At 50.0% G+C, this 25,282-nt stretch overlaps 1 protein-coding gene across 1 annotated transcript in view; it reads right to left on the bottom strand.

The window, feature by feature from the left end:
- The window catches only part of LOC138447881 (mitochondrial adenyl nucleotide antiporter SLC25A23-like), a 538,577-nt gene that overhangs the window by 297,949 nt on the left and 215,346 nt on the right, over nucleotides 1-25,282 (bottom strand). The window contains exon 5 of the mRNA XM_069604353.1: nucleotides 8,202-8,360. Coding sequence (XP_069460454.1) covers nucleotides 8,202-8,360 — 159 coding nt within the window. The remainder of the gene's footprint in view (nucleotides 1-8,201; nucleotides 8,361-25,282) is intronic.

The raw sequence follows: 25,282 nt of genomic DNA, 5'->3' as shown, positions 1-25,282 counted from the left end.
CGTTGATGGAGAGAACCCAAGGCCCAGGCCATCTCGGCGTCCACCTTGATGGCCTGTAGTGACTCATCCACTGCCTTGCCGAACAGGTTGTTCCTGTCGAAGGGCATGTCCAGTACCCTGGTCTGCACGTCCTGATGGAAATCGGTGGCCTTAAGCCAATCGCGCCGGCGAAGGCAAACAAGGTTGCCCATCTGGTGAAAACCGGTGTTGGCGATGTCTGTGGCCACCGTGACGGCGTGGTCCGAAGCCACCTCGCCTTCCTGCAGGATTTCAAGGGCTTCGGCCCTCTTGTCGTCTGGAAGGAAGTACAGAAGGGGAGCGATCTTAAACCACAGGTTCCTGTTGTAGCGTGACACGATCGCGAGGGCGTTGGCCGCTTTGATGGTCGTCGCTGCCGACGAGATGACCCGTCGTCCCATGGCGTCCAGCTTCTTCCCCTCGCCATCCGGAGGGGAAGTGGAAGTTGATGCCGTTGCCCCAGCCGATTTCTTCTTGGCTGCCGCGGAGACCACCGAATCTGGGGACGGCTGTGCTCTGAGGCACATAGGGGTGGAGTCTGGGACCCGGTATTTCTTCTCGTACCGGTCCCTCTTCGCAGGAGCCATGGACGGGTTCTTCAGCTGTGCCAGTCCTTTGTCCCAGATGTTGTCCAGTAACAGGACTGAGAGGACGGTCTTCCTCTTGGCCTCCCGTCGTGGGTAGAGGAAACCTTCCTTCTTCTGCTCTTCGGGGCAAAGCTGGAAAAGCTCCGATGCCCTGGCAATCATGGCGTGAAAGGAGCCAATTTTGTCGGAAGGGGAGGCCCGGGCAGGGGTTGATGTGAGATCCATCCAGTCGATCCACCGTCGTCATCCGTCCCCATCGTCGCCGTCTCCGTTCCCGTCTCATCCCTTGGTGGAGGCGATGGGGGTGAAGGATGGAAGGGAGGGGGAGGATGGATTCGCCTCCGCTTGTTTGGTGGGCTCCCGGACGTTCCAGGCGGCGCTGGATCATCCGCTGGGGGTAAGGGCAACCTTGTCCTTATCTCCGTACACAGGGTCTGCAAAGCCATCAAGATTGCACCTGAATTGTCCTGTGGCGTAGGCATCAGTTGCGATGGGAGTGATGGCTGGGAAGCAGGTTCCTTCGTTCGCTCCACGGGCCGCGGCTCCTTGTAGGCTCCACCGTTGCTCTCCACGTCCGCCTCGTCGGGATCCCTCCCATAGGACCTGACTTCCTCGAACTTCTTGTCCAGGATCTTTTTGTCGCTAGCCAGCTCATCCTCAGAGGTGGTATCTATGTCTGTTATGGCTACCATGCCCCCCCTTTCTCATCCCAGGGTTTCAGAGGGGTCTTCTCGATAGGCTGGAAAGATGATTCCCTCCGGGGTGGCAGGGAAACTCTAGGCCCGGAAGCCGTCTCCACTGGGGTAGCCTCCACAGGCTTCGTCAGGGCCGCCACGACTCCTTCGATCGAGGCTTTCGCTGGGTAAATCAGGGCCTTCACGACCTTGGGCGTGTCTGAGGCCTTCACCTTAGGGGGAGGGTCACCGCCTCGCCCCCCATTGGCTTTCTGCGAGGGGATCAACCGGGGCATCTCCCGAAGCTTACCCGAGTTCTCCGACTTCCTTTTCCCCGAACCAGAGTGTTGGCTCGTGGATCATGGCGTCGGTGACATCACGCCCTGCCTGGCATCTGAGGAGCCCAACGCAACGGCGCTCCTGGTGCCGGCGGACTCGCAGTGTTTTGACTTTTGTTGGGCACCCATCGCCGGAGCGCCCTCAAAGGTCTTAGAACATTGCTCTGACTTCTTCTTCTCACCTCCAGCTAGGTGGTGAGCCGAATACGACGGTCCTTCATTGTCCGGTCAGACATGTTCCTACAGAATGTACAGTCCTCCTCCACGTGCGACTTGTCGGCGTGAAGGCAGTAGAAGCACCGGGAGTGCTCATCTTCCTTGAAGACATTCTATAGTACACATCCTGGGCAGCTCCTGAACAGTTTGAATCCAGTAGGTCTCGAATCTCCTATGTCCTGGGCCATGTCCGAATCGGGGTAGGCCTCAAAGGTCTTCCAGAATCCTCCAAGAAGTGTAATTCAACGAAAATCCGCCCTTGAGGGGTGTAGAAAATTCAGAAACGGGTACCAGTTAATCGGTAGAACAATCGGTGGAGCTTGAGGCTCGAATAGACCGAAAAAATAAGAGTAAACTCTTTGAAAAATGCAATACGCAGTAAAAGCTCGAGAGCTACAGCACTAGGACTCCCAACACTTGAACGTGCGATAAAAATCTGAAGATGGCTGCCAGAGGAGGGGCTTAGGTAGAGGGCAGTCATTGGCTGGGGGAAGTATGACCCAGAGATTAGTGATTGGTTATTAGTAGAAAGACAGTTCAGAAACGAAACTGAAACTGATTTCTTTCTTTACCGAGGATTCCCAGCCTGACGACGGGGAATATTCATGAGCATGTGAATCCATGCCAGACCCCATGCTGGAGAAGTTGCTTGTTGAAACGATCCTTGCATGACAGTGTCAGCAAGTGATCGCGGCATGCTGTGAACTCTAGTGGAGTAAAGAAAAGAACCCAGTAGCGTAGAAGGAGTGCGACAGCCATTACCCAGACTACACAATGTCAACGACTAGTCAGCGCAGGGTGCGCAGTGAACATTAGCACATCATCTTTGCATGGCAACGAGAAGGCAGCACAGGTATCGCAGTGAAAATCCAAATACTAAGGGCCTGATCACAAATTGGGCGGTTTCAGATATTACTCTCACTGATCAACCAGGGCTTGGATCACAAATTTCACGTCGACAGAGTTCGAAATTGAGGGGAGCAGGAGCTATTTAGCTTCTGCTTGTGCCTAGAAGAGCCTGGTTAGCTTGACACCAACAGCTAACAGGAGGTACGTTTATCTCCCCCAGGCCAACTGATGCTGAACAAACAGCCCTATTTGGTTGTGTGTTTGTGACAGTCTATAAATAAGCATTAGGACACATCTCTATGCATTTAAAGCATAAGGGATCATAAATAATGGACAAAGTGATATGTTTGCATCTTCTGTGTAAGTTAGATTTGCTAAACACTATGTTCTAGCTCCTGGTTCCTCAGTGGTAGCTCCTGGTCACTGGTTAATGCTGGATACCCAGGGGCTGCTTTTAGCTCCTGCTTATTCAATCATAATTTCGATCCCTGCACAATGAATAGATTTCGTCTGATAGATCCATGTTTATGAGACCAGCCTTTCACTTGTGGATCACTGGAATCAAATTTCAGGATTCAGAAATGTGTAGCACAGTGTGTCGCTAGGAACCTTAAATTGGAAGATTCACGATTCAGCACTTTTTTTTATTTCTTTATAATCTGCCACATGAAACTTTCCCCCCAACTTCCAGGATTCAATGCTTTTCACAGAACACACTTTCTCAATTGGCGCTGGGAACTTTCACTCCAGGTTCTGCATTTGGCGCGTCTTGCTGGGCTGACCACCGGCTCCTTCCCCTGGAACTCCTTGTCATTAGTGTTGCCCATTCCGGTGGGTTGGCCAGGTACCACTCGTTTCCATCCATTGCCAGTTTCCTTGTCTCTCCTTCTCAGTGGTAGTTCATAGCATTGTTCAACAGTCTCTCTCTGACTTTCCTTCCAGTTGCCTGCACACCTGAGGTGTCAGGTCCCAGAAACCAGGAGGAGCTGGGTTTAAGGTGTCACCCTCCAGAAATCAAGTCATGTCTTGCTTGTCTTCCATAAAACCTTTCCACTTCTTAGGCAAGTCCTTACTAAATGTTCACTCCTTACTTTGTCTATATTGTCTCCTGATGTCTCAAATTCAATGCAGAGAAATTACCTTGTTGGTGATGCTTTTGCCTAATGAAACAATGATTGAAAATACTAACAAGCTAATAGATCCAATGGTGGATGGGCAATAACTGCCCATCCGCTACTCGTGATCCGGTGCAAATAGTGCTGGAACGGGTAGCGGTAGCGCTATTTGCACAGGTGGTTTCCCAGCAGTATTACCACTGGGATACCGCCAGACTCGTGATCAGGCCCTAAAACTGTCTTATAAAAATGAGCGTTCGCTATCGTTTTTTCATTGTGGTGTAAGAAGAGAGCCCACATCCAAGCCTGCATCTCTGCGGCCTATAACAACACAGCCAAACTCTTTAAAATCTGCAAGGAGCTGGCAGTCTCAACCTCTCCTGTTCCCTCCCAGGGCCCCTGTATGGCTCTGGCTTCTCACTTCACCACCTAAACTCAGGACATCCTGTCCTCTCCTCTTCCTCTCCCTCTCCCTCTCTCGGACCCCCTCTGGCCACCTCTCCCACTCCTCCTCCCTTCTCTTTCCTTCTGATTACGCCTGACAAGGTTTCTAAACAAGTCTGATCTATGAAAGTGTCACCCAAACAGGTGCTCCCCTGCTCCTACAGAATCATCAAGGACAACATTGACACCCTCGCTCCAGCCTTAGCCAATTTTTGCAATCACTCTTTTGCCACTGGAACTTTCCCCTCTCTCCTCAAGCACTCCCTTGTGCACCCCCTCCTTAAAAAGCCTTCTGCAGATCCCACCTCTCTGGCAAACTATCGCCCGATCTCTATCACTCCTTTCCGGAAAAGCTGCCCATCTCCCAGCTTACTTTCCGCACTGAATCTGTTGGTTGTTTCCATGACCATCAGTCTGGCTTCAGAGCAGTCAGAGGAATGGAAACTGCTCTCCTGAACACCCGTGAAGATCTGCTCACTAATCTCGATTCAAGGCTTCCTTCTGTCCTCATTCTCCTTGACCTTTCCTCTGCTGTTGACACAGTCAATCACGCCATCCTGATCAATCGATTCCGTGAGAACCTGGGCATCACAGATCAGGAGTGGTTGTCCTCCTTCCTCCTGGAACGACCCTCTCAGGTCCAACTTAGGTCCTTTCTCTCCACCACCTCTCTCTGCACATGTGGTGTTCCCCAGGGCTCTAACCTCTCACCCTGGCTCTTCAATGTCTACTTGGCCCCTTTGGACCAAATTACCTCTAACTTTCTATGTTATGCGGATGACACTCAGCTCTCTTTCTGTCTCCCCTCAACCTCCTCTCCTCTCTCACTCATTCCTGACTGTCTATCCATGATTCACCTCCAACGATCTCTGCTTAATGCCAGTAAGACTGAGATCCTTCTCATTGGGACCCCTGCTCCTGCTTTCCCTCTCTCACTCTGGCTGCCCTCCTTCGGCCCTCTTCCTTCACCTTCCTGCGAAGCAAAAAAACCTTGGTGTCATCTTCAACTCCACCCTCTCCTTCTCTCCTTACATCTCTGAAGTCTCTAAGAAGTCACACTATAAGCTTCACCTCCTCAGAGGTATTCTTCCTTTTCTCACTTTCCCTCAGCAACTCAATCTAGCTTCGACAACTCTCCACCCTTTGCCACTAATCCAGAACAGGACAGCAAGACTTTTCCTTGGCCTCAGGCCCAGGGACCGCATATCTCCAGCCGGTTCCCTGTGGCTGCAAGGATCAAGGTTAAGACCCTCTGCATCGTCCACAAGGCCTTCTGGGGCCGGGTCCCGCACTACATCCAACTCTCTTCCTAAACATCTTCCTTCTAGAGACCTTTGATCAGCCACCTCTAACTCTCTGAGGGTCAGACGCTTCACCAGGCAGAGAGTGGAGGGGTAGATCTGCAGTGTATGTGTCTTTGCTGAAGAAGGCAACTGACCAGGAGGTCTCATGGTGGTTGGCAAAGACGTTTATTGAATTCAAAAACCTAACTATGCCTAACTCTAAGAGGGGTTTCCCTGACTCAAATAAAAAACGAAAGGATCTGTCAGATGTCCGTAAACTGACAAAGCCAGCGTCAAAACCCTACATCTGTTCCTTACACTACAACTAAAGGGTCTTAATCAAGTTCTTTCACCAGGAGAATGACTCCCTTCTCATGGTGTCTTAAAGGAACGTCTCTTCATTACTCCAATCACTACCAGGGGGAATTACTCCCTTCTCTGGTCTTGATTTACGCAGAGTTCCAGAAGTGGCCAGGTGGAATGACTCCACCTGGTGTCTCTGATAATGTTCAAGCTGGTTCCAGGGTGAATGACTCCCTTCTCCTGGTCTTGATTTACGCACAGTTCCAGAAGTGGCCAGGTGGAATGACTCCCCCTGGCGTCTCTATTAACGTTCAAGCTGGTTCCAGGGTGAATGACTCCCTTCCCCTGGTCTTGATTTACGCACAGTTCCAGAAGTGGCCAGGTGGAATGACTCCCCCTGGCGTCTCTGATAATGTTCAAGCTGGTTCCAGGGGGAATGACTCCCTTGCCCTGGATAATGGGTTTACCAAAGTTCAAATTGTGTCCAGAGGGAATAACTCCCTTTCCCCGTCTTCTTAGGTAACTTTCACAACAGTTCCAGGCTCTCCATAGCCTGTCAGTGATCTTTCTTTACCACTGTTTGGCGGGTTCCTCCCTCCCATATTCACTTTGCACTTGGTTGGGTCCCAGACCCTGTTTGCTTCCCCCTTCTTGTCAGGCCCACTTGGTTCACTCTCCTGCCAAGTACTGCCACAAGGAGGATGACATGTATTAACATATGCTTCACCTCAGTTTGTGTCCCAGACCCTTGATTCTCTTCCCTGGGCCCACTTGGTTGACTCTCTTCACAAGTACTACCACAAGATAGATGCTACGTGTCCATATAGATTTCATTTTGGTTTGGGGTTCAGACCCTTGGTTCCCTTCGCTTCTCGATAGGCCCATTTGGTTGACTCTCTTCCCAAGAACTGCCACAAGGAAGATATTTAGTATCTTTATTCCCATGGAGTTTTCTCTCTCCTGCACCTTGAAGCCCTTACCAGTCCCGCCAGTCCCTGTGACTTGTCTGTTACCTTTGTTGGCTCCAGGACTCTTCTCTGGTTATTTCTGGGTGCTTGCGTCTTCATGCCGGGCTCTGCGGGCGTCTCTTGCTTCTGCTGCTCTGCGTACCCTCTTCCCAGTCTCTCCACCGACAGTGTAGGTGCCGTTACTGGACCGTACAGTGCACCTCTCCGACGTTGCGCCACCGTTTGCCAGGCCCCAGACACGATCCTGACCTGCTCAACTATACTGGGCAAAGGACTCCTGTCATCAGCCTCATGTCTTTGGAAGGGGACTGTTCTCGACTTTCCCAACGCATCCTCCACGTCTTCTTCAAACTTCCCTGGCTGCACTGTCAATGTTGCTGGTCTGCAGCTCCCTTTCTCAAAGTCTTTTGTCAGTTTTTATGTGTCTCTTAGGACGACACCCCCACAGCAGTCTCTACCGTTCTTGTATCTTCTCTGAGCCATTCTTCATGGCCACCTCGTCTCAGTACTGGCAATCTTCATGCTTTGGGTGATCTTTTTTGTGCCAGTACTGGAATTAACTATCTGTATTGTGAGCAATCTTCTTCGTCTCAGTAGAAGTAACAGGTATAATGGTACAATAGCAAATAGAAGTGCTATCGAGGGGAGGGGGAGAGGTTTGGTGGAAAGGTCGGAAACAGGTTTGAGAAGGTTAGGTCTGGGGTGTTGTGCCAACCTTTACCCAGGTGGTCATCCTTATCCCCAGGAGAGGAGTCTCTCCCCATGAGGTCCTCCTGCATTATACCACCCCCAGGGGGAATATTGGGTAGCAGCCTACCCTCCCTAGCCTCATGAGAAGGCCCCCCCACCCCCGGGGAGAAGTGACAACACCAAGTCAATCGTCACACTGGACTATATATTCCCAGCCTCAAATGCAGAGGTCCACTGGAAAGGGATGAGCCATGCAATCAGGGTTCTGACATCAGCCCATTTAGTTGCCCCACACAATTGAAGGGGCATGTTAATGTTGTTATGTGAGCAGGCTGTGGTTACGTGAGAAAGCCAAGGAAGGGTTAGATAAGCACTGTGTGGAAGGGTCATGACAGCAAGAAAGATTAAGAGCCCCAGAGGAAGAAACCACGCATTGCGCAATGCCAAGGAGCATGCCCCAGGTAGCGCAAAGGTCTGGGGCAAGGGCACATTCCATGCAGTAGCAGGGATTTAACATGTTGATGGCAAGAAGGGGCCACACGCATGTGGCACACAGTACCAAACTGCAAATGTCAGGAGAATTCAGGAAGAAAGAGGGGCATACGCTCCTCCATCGAACAAACTGTGCCTGGCACAGGGGCGATGATTTGGGCACATAGCCATGTCTCACCTGGCCATATAGCCATGCATTACCGGGGCACATAGCCATGTCTCACCTGCATGAACACTTTGAGCCGGTCGAGCGGGGCTGTGCCAGTTCTGGAGACAGCTCCTGCCATTGCGCCAGCCATTAGCTGCTTCCACCACATGCCTGTCTTCTTCTCCTTCACCGAGAATTCATCCGGAACCGTCAGGTACTCGCCGATGTCCAGGACCTGTGAGGGCAAACACCACAAGGTCAGAGATTGGATCAAGTAGACAGATGGGCCAGCTGGCCTACCCAAACATGACCCATCACACCCAGAGTTTACAAAGACCCAGGGCGAGATTGGATCAAGTGGACTGATGGGCCACCTGGCCTACCCAAACATGACCCATCACACCCAGAGTTTACAAAGACCAAGGGAGAGATTGGATCAAGTGGACAGATGGGCCACCTGGCCTACCCAAACATGACCCATCACACCCAGAGTTTACAAAGACCCAGGGAGAGATTGGTTCAAGTGGACAGATGGGCCACCTGGCCTACCCAAACATGACCCATTACACCCAGAGTTTACAAAGGCCAGATGTGAGATTGGATCAAGTGGACCGATGGGCCACCTGGCCTACCCAAACATGACCCATCACACCCAGAGTTTACAAAGACCCAGGGAGAGATTGGATCAAGTGGACAGATGGGCCACCTGGCCTACCCAAACATGACCCATCACACCCAGAGTTTACAAAGACCCAGGTAGAGATTGGATCAAGTGGACAGATGGGCCACCTGGCCTACCCAAACATGACCCATTACACCCAGAGTTTACAAAGACCAGAGGAGAGATTGGATCAAGTGGACTGATGGGGCACTTGGCCTACCCAAACATGACCCATCACACCCAGAGTTTACAAAGACCCAGGGTGAGATTGGATCAAGTGGACTGATGGGCCACCTGGCCTACCCAAACATGACCCATCACACCCAGAGTTTACAAAGACCAGAGGTGAGATTGGATCAAGTGGACAGATGGGCCACCTGGCCTACCCAAACATGACCCATCACACCCAGAGCTTACAAAGACCCAGGTTGAGATTGGATCAAGTGGACTGATGGGCCACCTGGCCTACCCAGACATGACCCATTACACCCAGAGTTTACAAAGACCAGAGGAGAGATTGGATCAAGTGGACTGATGGGCCACCTGGCCTACCCAAACATGACCCATTACACCCACAGTTTACAAAGACCAGAGGTGAGATTGGATCAAGTGGACAGATGGGCCACCTGGCCTACCCAGACATGACCCATACACCCAGAGTTTACAAAGACCAGGGGTGAGATTTGGCAAGGAGTAGCCCCGATTTCATGAGAGCTGAAAATAGAGACGCCCGTAAAATAGTCAATGGTGTGGACTATCCAGCTAATGGTATTCTGATCATGCAATGTCAACCCCTCTCCCCTTTCCAGACTACAAATCAGGTGTGCCTCTCATACTCCTTCCACTTGAGTCTTTTGTTTCCAGTCCCCAGACCTCTCCAATCAATCTCAGCTCCCCCGAGAGTCTACGGATTGGCATTCCCTAGCACACCAGATCACCACCAAAGCCCTCCTGAGGAGTATTCAGATTGAAACTCCCCACCCGAAGATTCTAAGCACACACCTCATCAAGAGCCCATAGAATGGTGCTTACCATCCCCCAACCCTCTCGAAGCATACATCCTGCAGGAGTCCACAGGGAGCAACCTCCGAGAATCAGACCTCCCCTAAGCAAGCCCCTCACCAAGATTCACAGAGTGCTCCTTCCAAGACCCTGACACTCTCTGAGTGCGGTCCTCACCAAGAGCGGACCCCTCACCCCACCCCCACTCTCTCAAAGCATACATCTTGTCACACACCCACAGAGTGGACCTTTCCAGACTCAGGGCCTCTCCAAGCAAGACCCTGACCAAGAGCCCACAGAGTGGTGGACTCTTCTGAAACCCCAGTCCTTACGGGCGTGCTTACCACCTAGAGCCCACAGATTAGCGCTTTCCAGAACCAGGTCTTCTACAGATCAGATGTTCCCTCCCCTGTCCTACTTCATCCACTCTCGGCCCCCTTAATTCAGCAGAATGCCTTTTCCCAAATCCTTGTTTTTAGACCGGACGCTCCATGCCTGAGTCCCATGAAGTCACTCCTCAGCGGTACAGATTAGGTTCTCCGAGCCCCTTCCTACTGACGGCGCCCTTCGCTGAATCAGTGCTGATAGCAATCCTCTGACCTGGCCAGGGCACAAGCGTTGTAGACTACAGGGAGCATTGATGTTCAAGCTTACGTGTTCTGCACTGGCTAAAGTCTCTTTTCACAAGGACAGGAAGCTCTGTGTAGCATGGTACTGCTCTCTAATTAATAAACTTGAAGATGGGAGTCTATGCTATTGAGTTGGGTAATAGTAAAACTTGTAATTTATGCTGTATGGTAGTATATATATATATATATATATATACATATATATATATGGGATACATTACTCACCGTAATCGTATTTCTGATGCTTGTATCTGCTTAGATTCACATGCTGTGCATAGGCCGACATCTAGTGGAAGCTGCGGAGTATTACAGTTTGTTTTTCGAAGTCGAAAAATGGGCGTCGACACAGGGCGTGCTAGTAATACTATCCCTAGTGTGACGTCCCCTGTACCCATGATCCCTCACGCGTCTAGGATCCCCAGATTGTGTTTTTCCTGACATGAGGTAGCATGAGGAGTAGCGTGAGTACAGATAGTCCAAGCAGATAGACAGAAAGGTAAGACTACAAGCAACCATGCGCCTTCTCTCGGAGGGGAGGAAGGGTGGGTCGCATGTGAATCTAAGCAGATACAAGCATCAGAAATACGATTACGGTGAGTAATGTATCCCTTCTGAGGCTTGTGGAATCTGCTTAGATCACATGCTGTGCATAGATTAGCGAGCAGTACCAGAAGAAGGAGGTGGGATGTGAGAAGGGTCATGAGCAAACAGGTGTCTTAGAACCGCTTGTCCCACTTGTGTATCTGCCTTGGAATGAGTGTCAATGCAGTAATGCTGAGTAAAAGTGTGAATAGAGCTCCAAGTAGCTGCTTTGCAAATGGTGTCAAGGGGAACGTTTGCAATGAAAGCCAGAGTGGCCCCAATGCCTCTGGTAGAGTGGGCCCTTGGCGTAAAAGGCAGAGTCTTTTCAGAAAGAGAGTAACACAGCTGTATACAGTTGATAATCCACTTTGAGATAGCGCCCTTAGAGACGCGATCCCCCTCTCTGCCTGTAGCTACGGAGACAAACAGTTGATCTGTTTTCCTTAGCGGTCTGGTTTTATTTACATAGTATAAGACCGCCCTACGCACATCTAGGGTGTGTAGTTTCACCTCAGCTGAGCTTTGTGGGTTTTGGAAGAAAGCCGGAAGCTCGATGGACTGGTTTACATGGAACTTGGATATGAATTTTGGTGAGAATCTAGGGTGTGTGCGTAAAACCAGTTTGTCCTTGTGGATAGTAAAGAAAGGATCTTGCACTGACAGAGCCTGAATTTCACTGACCCTTCTTATGGAGGTAATGGCTACTAAGAAGGCCGTTTTATAAGTCAGGTGTTTGAGACTACTTTTATGTATGGGTTCGAAGCGGGGCCCCATGAGCTTAGATAGCACCAGGTTGAGATCCCATCCTGGCGGTGGGTTCGATATAGGAGGGTGAAGTCTCTTTACTCCTTCCATGAAGGCTTTAACCACTGGTACTTTCCACCACGAAACCTTGTTATGGGATGTGGTGTAGGCTGAGAGGGCTGCCAGGTGTACTTTCAGAGAGTTAAAAACTAACCCTGCATCCAGCAGGTGGAGCATGTATGTTACAACGTTGGAAGGAGTGCAATCAACCGGGTTGATTTGTTTACTCTGGCACCAGATAACGAATCTTTTCCACTTGTCAAAGTAACAGTGCCTTGTATTTGGTTTCCTGGACTCTTTTAGAATGTCCATACACCTCTGTGGTAATTTGAGATGTCCAAACTCTATGACTTCAGGAGTCATGCTGCTAGGTTCATAGAGTTGGGTTCCTGATGCACTGTTTGACCTTGTTGCTGGGACAGAAGGTTGTACCAGGCTGGGAGTCTGATGGGCTCGCATACCGCCATCCTGCGTAGGTGTGGAAACCATGGTTGTCTCGCCCACATGGGAGCAACTAGGATGAGCGTCATCGATTCCTTGTTCATCTTGTACACCACTTTCCTGATGAGAGGAGTTGGTGGGAAAGCGTACGCAAACATCCCTGACCAGTTCATCCACAGGGCATTCCCCTGGGAGTCCGGTTGTGGGAACCTGGATGCAAATCCTGGGCATTGTTTGTTTTCGCTTGTGGCGAATAGGTCTATAGTGGGGAAACCCCACTGAGAGAAGAGATCTTCTACTACGTCTTTGTGAAGGACCCATTCGTGTTCTTCTGGGAGGGAGTCTCTGCTTAGAGCATCCGCTAGGGAATTGAGCTCCCCTGGAACATGTTGCGATGACAGGAAGATGTTCCGTCTGAGTGCCCATATCCATATTTTCTGGGCAAGCTTGGACAGATTTGGCGAACGAGTCCCTCCTTGCTTGTTCAGATAGAACATGGCTGTCGTGCTGTCCGTCCTGATCTGCACCGACAAGTTTAGTAGATGGGGCTCGAACGCCTGCAGCGCTCGGAATACTGCCAGAAGCTCTAGCAGATTGATGTGGTTCTTGGCTACTGAGTGAGACCAGAGACCCTGAGCTGTGTGGTGGAGATGGTGAGCTCCCCACCCCGTCAGGCATGCATCTGTAGTCACCACTGCCTGTACTTCGGGATCGTAAAAGGGTTTCCCCTTTGCGAGATTTTCTCTTGTCCACCAGAGTAGGTTCTGTACGAGTGTTGGCGAAACGACCACTAGATCGTCCCACTGACCACTTGCCTGAGACCACTGTTTCGCCAACCATTCCTGCATGGGACGCATGCGCAGACGCGCGTGGGGGACCAGGTAAATGCATGACGCCATCATGCCCAGTAACCGCATAGCTTTGCGTACTGTTATCTGTTGACCTGACTGATAATGCGGAATTTGCAGAAGTATGTTCCGAATTCTTTCTTCCGAAGGGAAGGTTAATCCTTTCTGAGTATCTAGGATAGCTCCTAGAAACTGTTTTGAGGTGCTTGGCACCAGACTTGACTTTTTCTCGTTGATGGAGAAGCCTAATTCGTGGAGGAGGTCGATAGGATCGGAGGTGGAATCCCTGTCTTTCGAACTAGCCTTCGAAACTGGGCCCTCTTTACTCCCAAGTGATGTACCCTTTTCCTGGGGTGCAGGCTGGGGGTGGAAGTCGTGTTCGTCTCCGGACGAATGATCTTCCGGGATATTAATGGTCGAGGCACTCTGTGCAAGTGTGGAGGCTTGCCTGACGTCGTGCGGCGACCTCGACCGGGACCGCCCAGAGGACGTCCTTTCGGACCGCTCCTTCTGTGCCTCTTTCCGAGGTTTCGACGACGTCGAATCTCGGGTGGATTTTTTGTGTTTAGCGTGTGTATGTGTAACGCTTTTGTCGCCGGGGGACTTCCCCATAGTCGCCGGGACGGACGACCTTCCGAGGCCGGGGACGTGCGTTCGGCTGTCTTTCGACGCCTTGGTGCCCTCGCCGTCCGAAAGTTCGGCGTCGCTGCCGTCGCTGAAGGTACCCTCCGCCTCCATAGCTGCTAGCTTGGCGTGGTGGGCCCAACGCTTGGTGGAGCGGTCCTTAAGAGTTTTGGCCTTAAACCTACTACAGGCCCTGCAACCCGTCTCGGGGTGGTCTCTGGGTAGGCAAAGGTTGCACGTAGCATGCTTATCTACCCAAGGGTATTTCTTATTACACTTGGGGCAAAACTGAAAGGGCGTACCCTCCATACGCGCCTGTGGGCAGCGGGCAAGTGTGTGTAGGTAATAAGGTGTCGAGTGTGGAAGTGTACCACCCCCACTCTCCCTACTTGTAGGGCCGAGGCCAGCGGCCCAGGCCCGAGCCGAGGCGGAAGCCTCAAGGCCCAATCCGTCGGGTATTCGACGTTGATCTCCTCCCCGGTTCGGCGTCGAGATGTTGATCGACGAAAGGTTGGTCAAACGGGGCAAATTAGAATTAGTTTAGAGTGAAAATATGGCAAAGCCAGGGAACTCCGATGAAGTGCTTCCGACCAGAATGGCGGAAAAAAACAATCTGGGGATCCTAGACGCGTGAGGGATCATGGGTACAGGGGACGTCACACTAGGGATAGTATTACTAGCACGCCCTGTGTCGACGCCCATTTTTCGACTTCGAAAAACAAACTGTAATACTCCGCAGCTTCCACTAGATGTCGGCCTATGCACAGCATGTGATCTAAGCAGATTCCACAAGCCTCAGAAATATATATATATATATATTACACACACCACGGCTAGTGTGGAGTTATGCCTCATTTTATAAACTGTTATGTACCTCTGTTTAGCTGTTTTGTGTTCCCAAATATCACTGATAAGTGAACATGTGCAGAGGGAGTATTTTGCCCGGGATCAGACCACTTGGCCAGTTTGAGATGGAGGGATTACAGCTGAGCCCCAAATGCTCCTATATGGTTAAGACCAGACCACTGTGGCTCCCTGAGATCTTGTGAAAAGGCTGCCAGCAGAGAGGACCCCTGTTGGGTTGCACTGTGTTTCCCGTTTCTCTTTCAGGCTTCACACACGTCCTACGGGGGCTGTATATAATAATCCATAAGGTGGGTGGTTGGTTCCCTCAGGAAATCCAAGACTTATTGTTTGTTTGTTTGTTTTATTAACTTTTTGTGCGCGCCAGTCCCAGGGGTAGCAGGGCGCAGTGGCAAGCAAATGCGAAACTTATAAGGTTACATCATAGCAAAATGTACATTAGAAAATACAATGAGGTCACACACATAATTACAAATTATACAGGTTCAAGTAGGGCAATCAGCCTTACAGCTGTGTAGAGTGAAAGGTCTAATGATTAATATCAGTAGGAGGTAGGTAACACCGGTCAACAACGGTCAGTCGAGGTAAGGAATTTAATTACTTTTTTCCTGAAACAAAGGTAGGGCAAGTCCGCTCTGAGGTCTTGTGGTAGTGAGTTCCAAGTTTTAGCAGCCTTTACCGGGAAGCTATTTCCTCCAATAGTAGTTTGTCTAAAGTTCGGTATTGTCACGCAATTAGAATTGACCACTCTAGTTGGTCTAATAGATGTTCTCCTGTGGACTTTGTCAGTCAGGTAACTAGGGGCAGAGTTATTAAGGGCTTTGTGGGACAGGGATAACATCTTGAGTTTTATTTTGTTCTCTGTGGACAACCAGTTGTAATGGCGTCTGGCGGAAGAGATATGGGAGCTTTTATTAATGCCTAGTGCTGCTCTCAGGGCATTATTTTGCAATATTTGTAGTCTTTGGGTTATTTTTTATTAGCTCCAGAGTATAGAGAATTATAATAATCAATTCTGGAGAGAATTAAGGCTCTGGCCAGGATTAGGCAACTCTTATTGGAAAGGAATGCTTTACGGGGTCTTATCAGTTTGCACGTGTAGGCCGTAGAGGAGGCAAGGGATTTTAGCTGTTTATCAAGTGATAGAGTAGAATCAAGATAGAATCCCAAGGTTTTTACATCCTTAGATACTTGGATGATGTTCCCATCTATGTTGAATGAGGAGAATTCCTGTCCTAGTTTTTTGATATTGGCTTAGGTATCCAGGATAATCAACTCTGACTTATCATCGTTTAGACAGAGACCGTGAGTGGCCATCCATGCCTGGATGATAAGGTATACCTTGTTCACCAATTCTGTGCATGATCCCCAAAAAGCGGGAGGAGGATCTGGGTATCATCTGCATAATTAGTGTAGGTGATACCAAGATGGTCCAGATCATCAAACAGGGGCTTGGTGAAGATATTGTATAGAGTTGGGGATACACAAGAGCCCTGGGGAACACCACGAGATAGGGGTGGGATGACTACAGTAAAAGTAAAGAGTTCAGGAATGTGCTGTGTGTGGCTCTGTTGTGTGGCTGGATATATGGTTATTTTCCTGAATTGGTTTCCTCTCCTGCAAACTGGATCATTTTTCTTTTTTTTTTAAACCTGTTTTTATTATTTTAATTCAACATACAGAAATCAACAAGAATCAGAAACCCAACCCAACCGGGGCACTGTGCCACCCAATCCCCCCCCCCCCCCAGCACCTTCCAGGACCCTGACACAACTTCCCACAAAGCCCTGAATCCGCTATGTCGCCTAAATTCTGGTACACAACACAATTGTTCAGAGCCGTCTTAGTAGCCCTCCCCGCCTCTGGAGACTTATCAAAATGTTCCATCCCGACCTCAAACCCCTCTCGCAAGGTCCGAGCTCAGTGCCCCCCAGGAGGGGCCGAATAGCCAGATAAGTCTGTCATCTTTCATTATTAACAGGGGAAGAGCACTCTCAGGATGAGGCAGCAACATTTCGTGATGGCCCAGTAGTATCCTGTGCGGCTGGGCTCGGAGATCGCCCCTCGCACATAAAGCTCCTGAAAGCTGCGCAGTAGTCCCTAGGCCTACACTGCATAGGGACCGTTGAGGCAAACTGTGTTTCTCTTTGTTCGCAGGTTGCCATAACATTGAGCCAGTGTTGGAAGGTGGGAGGCCTGTTGGCATCCCAAGTCTGAGCAATAAGCAATCTAGCCACCGCAGAAGCCATTCCCACCAACCGCTTCCCACTACGTACCCTCTTCCACAAGTGCGAGCAGCCAGGTCTCAGGAGATATTGGTAGGGCCATGTCCAGTATTTTAACCACAGTTTCAGCTATCCTTACCCATAGAGGTTGAATTAGAGGGCACCCCCAGGCTACGTGAAGGAAATCAGCATCAATCTGATTGCATCTCTTACAGTGTGAAGGCCTATGTGGGTAAAGCTTATTCAACCGAAGGGGAGAGAAGTATACCTGGTGAAGGAATTTAAAGTGTATCAAACGGAATCTGTTGTTAACCGATATAGTTTTAGTCTGTGCACAAATAGAGTCCCATTGCCCACCTGTTAAGGAATTACCTAGGGTTCACTCCCATTTTTCTCTATACTGAATCGCCCGGGGGGGCCTGAGAGACCTGGCCATACCATACAGAGTGGACACCAATCTCACCTTGGTCGTTGGCGTTGTAATATATTCCATAATTGGTGAGGGAGGTGGTGCGCTTGGGAACTCCGGCCACTTAGCACGTAGCACTCGCGCAGGCGCTAATATAGGAATAGTGTTATCGGGTTACATTCGCCCCTCGTTTTGAGGTCTTCCCAGGAAACAAATCTACCCAGTGGAGCTATATCTTCCATGGACGTGATCTGTAAGAGGGAGAAATGTTGTATAAATATTGTCTCATGAGTGAGTGGTATGCCCCGTACATGATAAATGTCCAGTCAAGGCAGCCAGCTGATCCCAAGCCCGAAGGGTGACGGCCACTGCCTGTACCTCACCCTTGTCACCACGCTCCCGTGTTCCCATCAATAACCCCTTCAGATCGTCAGGGCAATTGAGAGCTTTCTCCAGGATCGTGTGGGGTAAGTCGGAAGTGGGCATCGACCACCAAGCAGCATATTGGGCCTGGGCGGCAAGGAAATACAAAAACAGGTCCGGAATCTCAAGGCCCCCCAGAGAGCTCGGGCGACACATCGTCTCTAGAGATATTCATGGGCATCTACCGGCCCAGATCAGCTTGTTCACCAAGACCTTCAGCCTAACCAGGACATTATTTAAGACATACAGTAGTTTAGGTAAGACAACCATTTTTAAGAGCGATATCCTAGCTGCTTGGAAGATGGGAAGACGAATCCAGGTGTCTACCTTGTGCTCCAACGTTTGGAGAGCCGTTATGTAGTTCTCCTCGTATAACTTATTAAGGGACATGGATACACGGATACCTAAGTAACTGATCCCTTGGGGACACCATGCGAAATCATTACCCACATCACCCGGGGTTACACATGCAGTGAGGGGGAGGACCTCAGACTTGGACCCATTGATCCATTGTCCAGACAGAACGCCGAACCTGATGATTTCTTCTACAATCGAACACACGTTTTCACGGGGGTGTTTAATGTACAATAACAGGTTGAAAATAAATGTGTTTTGAGATGACAATGGAAAAGTAAATGATTATCAATATCACAAATGTGACACAGGAGCTTATTACAAAATGCTGCAGCTGCAACCGAGAAGGCACGCCCATCAGTCCTCGTCCAACGGAACCTAGGGACCTGAATCAAGAGATCGGAAGCAGAGTGACATGCTTTAGACGGTATATGACAGAAGTTCCTCTTAAGGTACTCTGCAGCAAGGCCATAAAAAGTCCTGTGAACGATGCACAGGGTCTTAAAAACAATGCGTGATGAAAAAGGGAGCCAGTGCAGGCTACGTAGAACATGGGCGATATGGTCCCGAGCGGAGGACCAGTCACGGGTCTTGCCGTAGTGTTCTGCAAAACCTGAAGCCGATGGAAAATGTAGGCTGGTTGAGACAGAAAGAGGGCAGTACAATAATCTAAGGTTCCAAAGATAGGCGCTGCCGCCACTGGGGTTCCAAGGTGAGATGGCAGAAGAGGGAGGATCTTACACAAGATTGTAAGCTTGAAGTAATCCCCCTAGCTAACCAAACTCACCTGCGCATCCATAGATAGAGTGGCAGAGATCTTAACACCAAGATCTCTAACTACGGCAACCGGTTTAGGGAACTGGCTTAAGGCAAGCAGTCAAAACTCTGGTGTCCAGGAAGAAGCCGTTCTGGAAGAACCAACCACCAAGACCTCTGTTTTGTCAACATTCAGTTTCAGCCAATTCTGACTCATCCAGTTACTAACAGCTATCAGACAATTTCTAAAATTGGCTGACGCTTCAGTGTGGGGAAGATTGAGAGGCACCACAATCTGTGTGTCATCCGCATGGATATAACAACGGAGACCAAAGGCGTGAATGAGCTTAGCTAAAGGCTGAACTTAGACATTAAAGAGGATCAGGGACAAAGCAGAGCTCTGAGGAACCCTGCACACAACAGGTACCTTCTCTGTTCTAAAATGGAGGGGAAAGTCATGTGGGCTCAATGGGTGCATGACCCAGCTGCCCGGCAGTATAGAATGCTAGTAAGCAACCTATAACTGCCTTGCATCTCGACTTGTCCACCAAGCAGATCCCCACCCGCAGTGCTGATCAAACTGGCTCTTCAAAGCAGGTCTCGTCCGTTGAAAGAACAGGTTTCGCTTGTCAACCTTTATGGTATGGGACACATTCCGGACATTGCGTTGAGAGGCAGTGAGTTTCAGAAGGTGCCAGAAGTTCATACACCAAACAAGCATAGGGGAGATTTCCAGAACCAGCCAGGTGGGAGGGCTCCAGTGGAGTAACTTTGCTGAAAATGTTGGGGGGGACATGACATCTGAAGAAAAGGTGTCCCAGCCAAATGAACCATGAAAGTTGGGGGGGACAAACACCGCAGTCCCCCCCTACAATTACGCCCATGGAGGGCTCTGAGAGGCCAACCTAGGTGATGAGCAATGGGTTTTCACACTTGGTCTTACCAAACTCTTAACAACCCCTAGACACAGTCAAGTATAAAAATGTACTATTTATTAGGCCTCAATGCAAATGCAGGTAAAACTTAAGAATACTATAAACACACACACACATACACACACACACACACACGCGCCCGCACACACACATAGATATAGGCAATCCCAAATGGAGACAGCACCAGACTTTTCAATAAAAACAGCAGGAGGAGAAAACATGGTTAAGAAGATATAATGTACCCTGCATTATAATTAAAAGGGGAGTCATGTCACTTGAGTTCCAGTCATAGGTAAGTACCTGAAAAGGGGGAGGGGATCTAGGAAGTCTGAATATTTCCCCAGCACAACAGGTAGAGGGAAAGGTCTTTTAAAAGTACACTTTTCATTGGGGGCGTGGCCTGGCTGGAGGCTGATGGTGGTGTGAGCCTGTTAGCTCTGCAGCCCTGCACAGCATAAACAGCAATATCAGCCTCAAAAGTGCACAGATTAGTAGAGATGAACCGAGCGCTATCAACTCTACGGGATTAAAAATCTCAGAATCCTGAGAGAGATAGAAGCGTAGGGGCTCAGTGGTGAATGCAGACCAACAGCCCCATACTGTGGCTTTGGAGATCGGCAAAATGGCGGCCGCGACAGGGAGAGCGGGTTAGGATCCAGCTCAGCCATATCTGACTGCAGCGGTCTAAGTCACGACCGGGGACCTGCGCCTGCTGCGGGGGCCAAGCAGGTAGGGCGCCACTGGCCGAGTTACCTAGGCGGGGGTGTGGAGATCTTCCTTCTTGAAGCAGCGACGAGCCGTGCCACAAAAGCAGGATGAAAGCCACCATAAGATCGGGCTCGGAGAAGCAACATCTTGCCTCACGTCTCCAGGGGGGTAGCAGAGGGACGAGCGGCTCCCCCCACCGCAGCAGGTAGCCCGATCGGAGGAGCAGCAGCAGATGAAGCTGGGGGTAAGTCGCCCTCCTTGGTGGAACGTGGAGCCCTATGTACCTGAAGGCCCGGGCCTCGTGGCAGAGAATTAATGAAGAGGAGTGTTAAGAAGCATAGACCAGGAAGGGGGAACCCTGTGGTCCCAGCTCAACAGATGTAGTGGATCACCACTTTTGTAGGCAGACTTTGGCTTATGTCCATCCTGCATGCATAGCACCCTATGAATACATGACGGATGGCTGCACTCGAGACGTGAGATTGCCCACCCTTTATTATTGTCTTATTGTCAACGGCATTGATGAGCGTGAAATAACCCTGCAGTGAAGGTCGGGGGTTGGCGCTTGAAGCCAACTCCAACATTGGACAGCGCTTCCCCCTCGGGGGTCTACCCGGTGTCCGCCGGTCCAGAGTCTACTTCGTTTTGTAAATAAGAGAGACGACAAGACCCCTTCAGGCAGCATTGCAGTGAGGTGCGCAGGGAGAGAAAGCACTGGGACTTACATGGTTTTGCTGCTGGTGATGATTTAATCAACCCCAAAGTGGTCAAAGGGGGTCGCTTTCCTGTACTTCTAGCTTATAGCAGAACCCCCTCCATCTCTCTTCAAGTACAACGAGGCCTCCCTCCAATTGTTTCAGGATCTCTCTCAAGGGACAATCCAAAGGCGCAGGCTCATGAGGCATTAACCAACTAGCTAGGGGACAAAGGAGTTCGCTACAGATGGAGATACCCCTTTCGCATCATGTTGCAACTGGGTGATGTCCAACATCAATTACTTACCTCCGAGCAGCAGTGGAGACTCTTAAGATACCGGAAGCGGACATGCAGACGGCAGCTCCCAAGGTCCTTCGATGTCTACCTGGGCCCAGTCTCCCAATCGAGGAAATGCAGAAGGAAGGATTGGTGCAGGGCCTCAATGGACAGACGAGAGAGGAACTTGAAGTCAGAGGCCCCTACTTGAGGCGTCACCTCAGGTGAGAGGAACTCATGATTTAGGAGGGAAAGCTGGATATAGTAGTGCAGAGGTTGTGTTTAGTCGATTGAAATGTGAACTTACACGACTATAAGGGCACTAGGAGAGTACACCCTATTTTAGGCGAGTGGCCTGATGTTCACCCCAAACGGGGTTGTTAAGGTTGTGAGTTATTTTTTCTTGTTTTCTTTAATTTTTTATGTTATTGTGCAGCTCAAGAGGGGGCAACACAGAGAAAAGACTAGGTGTCAAATAGCATTCTGTGGCGAATGGAAGCTGATAGTGCACTCAGGGAAGAGGTCGGAATCAGGGAGAGCAAGGGCAGTGAGGGGCTCTGAACAATGGCTAGGGGCTGCAGACATATTGACGGATGGGGATGACTGAAGGTTCAGGGGCTGAATTCACTGAGGAAAAGGAAAAGCGTGTTAACTAAGCTAGTAGATCTGAAAGCTGACATAGCCCTAATTCAGGAGACCCACCTTTTACAGCAAGACTGGACGCGGCTAAAATCCTGTTGGTTCCCCCACCAGTATTTTGCTTCTTCCACCCAGAAAAAAGTGGGGCGGTCTCAATCCTTATAGCTAGTTCCCTTCACTTTGAACAGGAAAAAGTCCTAAAGGATCCCCAAGGCAGATATATTGGGTTGACCTCACGATTAGCGGGCCAGGTTTTCACCTTTGAGTCTGTATATGGCCCTAATCAACACCAAGATCAGTTTTACACTCACCTATTCCCGCATATTGCGCAATTTCAAGGGGGAGAACTTGTGGTGGGAGGGGACTTTAACGTGGTTTTAGAGGGAATGGTTGATAGGACCGGCCCATTGGCCCCCACTGAGGTGTCCAAAGCGGCTACTCTTAAGTAGGCAATAGGGGACATGCCCCTGGTGGATATATTGAGACGCCTACAGCAAGACTACACGCATTTCTCATACTTCCACCGAAGTTCCTCCAGTATCGATTTTTTCTTGGTATCTAGGCCCTTTCTCCCAGGAATATCTTCCGCCATCATAGAAGTAGTGCTGGTATTCGACCACTCTCCCATTACTTTGCAACTAGACGGGTACAGGCTGGCAGGTAGGAAGTCCATGGAATGGAAGCTAAATGACTCTTTATTAGCGGACCAAGCAATATGTGCCACCATCACAGAGAGAATCACCCAATATTTCCAAGAGAACCTTACGGGAGAGGTATCATTAACTGGGGTATGGGAGGCTTTAAAGCCAACGCTGAGGGGGGAACTGATCAGTTTAGCGTCAGCTCGGAAAGAAATCCTTACAGCCCAACGGGTCCGGGCAGAGGGGACAGTCCAGGATTGGGAAGCTTAATATAAAGTGGACGGAGCGAGGAGAACGTACAGGCAGTTGCAGAGGGCGGAATTAAAAGCGTTGTGGGCAGATGACATCTCCCATAAGCTGTTTAGGACGAAACATTTCTATTACAGTACCTCGGACAAGGCATCGCGTTTGTTAGCTTATAAGCTTCAGGCCCAGAGAAATAGCACTACAATTGGGGGGCTGAGGGACACCCGCGACCAGCTACACGATGAGGAACCGGCTAAAATCGACATATTGACACAGTATTATACTGAACTATTGCAGCATATACTTCTAATGGCCCACAGCAGGACGCGTTTCTGTTAAGATCTTGAGGGTCGTGCAGATTAATAATGCCTCCCTCCCCAAGTACCACACAGACAATTTGTATATAATGCCTGTGCAGTCTTTGAGGCCACAGGTTTTTGTTGAGAGCCGTCAGGTCTGGAACCGGGAACTGCCAGAAGGACCCCTTGAGCGCTGTAAGGCAATGAGTGGTTATCAGATAATGTGCGATTATTACAAGGTATACTCAGCAAGGAAACAAAGCACCTCTTACCTAGAAATACGGGAAGTGACACCCTGATGGAAAAGGCAGTGGAACCCGGGACAGAGGGCTTGGTGAGCTTCTCGGTGCGGAAGGTGGGTGTCTGGTATCCAAACCCTGTATAGCGGCACACAAGAGGCTTGTGGTAATGTAGGTCAGGCAGACGCCTAGCAGGAGGCCAATGGCCAAAGTCACTGAATCCAAAAACGAAATCCGTAAAACAGTCAAATTCCAAAAACCAAGGTCGGGTAATAAATGCCAGGGGTTGACAGAACAATCCAGTAAACAGAGTCCGAGGTCTAGTAATGTGTAAGAAGCAAGAAGTAGACAAAGCAATCCAGTAGACAAGGCAATCCAGTAGACAAAATCCGAGGTCGTAGTAACGAGATTCAAGCATGCGAACAAGAGCCGTAAAGTCCTGAAGGTAAACAGCTGTGAAGCAACGCTATCGATTTCAGGACGCCTTTTGAGCCAATAGAGAAGGTCACATGATGCTGGAATGGTCATATGACGTGCGTCAGGTGATGCAGTCACGTGAGGTGTTGTCGTCACGTGACGTTTGGCCCGATCACGTGACGTGTAGATCTTCATGGACAATATGGAACGTTGCGGGCCAGCAGATGTTTCCATTGTAGATGCCAGCGATGCGAAGGCCGGTAAACACCTGATCCAAAAAACAATGTTCTGGCATAACGGGTGAGAGGCCGCAGCCTCCATATGCCGGAATGTGTGCGTGGGATACCCTTGTTTTGAAGTGTAGAGGTGTTAATAAGTGTACCTGTGGGCTGTCTGGCAGGGACAGGGCGTGTCGTGGGAAACGTAACAGAGTCCCCCCTCAAAGGCCCACGACCCCGTGGGGTGGAAGGGTTATCCCTATGAAAACGGGCAACCAGAACCGGAGCGTGCACATCACGGGAAGGGATCCAAGAGCGATCCTCAGGGCCATAACCCACCCAGTCCACAAGATACTGAAGAGACCCCTGAAAAAACAAGAACCCAAAATGGCACTGACCTCATACTCATCGGGAGAGGTGACAGAAACAGAGGCAGGAGGGGCATTGAGTCGGGTAGGGGCAGGACAGGGTTTGAGGAGCGAGGCGTGGAAAACAGGGTGGATCCTCCAAGGAGGGGGAAGGGAAAGGCTAAAAGCCACAGGATTCAGGATCTTAGTAATTCTGTAGGGGCCGACAAAACGCGGCAGCAGCTTGCGACATCCAGGAAAGTCGAGAGCCAAACCCGGTCCCCCACACGATACTCAGGGGCTGCCACCCGCTTCCTGTCCGCTTTAGCTTTCATTACCACCTGAGCCTCGCGTAGATGGATAAGAGTCTGGGCATGGACTGTGACCAAGTCGCGAGCGCAGGCATTGGCAGCAGGAGTGGTGGAGGGTAAATCAGGAAGGGGAAGGGTACGAGGATGTTGGCCATACAAAGAGTAAAAGGGGGAAAAACCAGTAGACGAGTGCCATGAGTTGTTATATGCAAATTCAGCTAGTTGGAGTAGGTCGAGCCAAGAATCCTGGTACTGGAGAGTAAGACAGCGTAAATACTGCTCCAGGGCCTGATTCACCCTCTCGGTTTGCCTGTCAGTTTCAGGATGATAGGCAGAGGAGAAGCGGGAATCAATACCCAGTAGTCCAGTAAGGGCACGCCAGAAACAGGACGTGAACTAGGAACCCCGATCTGAAACAATGACCTGTGGGAGACCAAAGAGACAGAAAACGGATTGGAAAAATAGACGGGCCAATGTGGGGGCAGAGGGTATTCCTGTGCAAGGTATAAAGCAGGCCATTTTTGTATAGGAATCAACAATAACCCAGATTGTGTCGTAGCCCC

Source organism: Ambystoma mexicanum, chromosome 3q (genome assembly GCF_040938575.1).
Source record: "Ambystoma mexicanum isolate Mex_15411 chromosome 3q, UKY_AmexF1_1, whole genome shotgun sequence".
In the NCBI taxonomy this organism is placed as follows: Eukaryota; Metazoa; Chordata; class Amphibia; order Caudata; family Ambystomatidae; genus Ambystoma; species Ambystoma mexicanum.
This window is presented reverse-complemented; position numbering and strand designations above follow the sequence as displayed.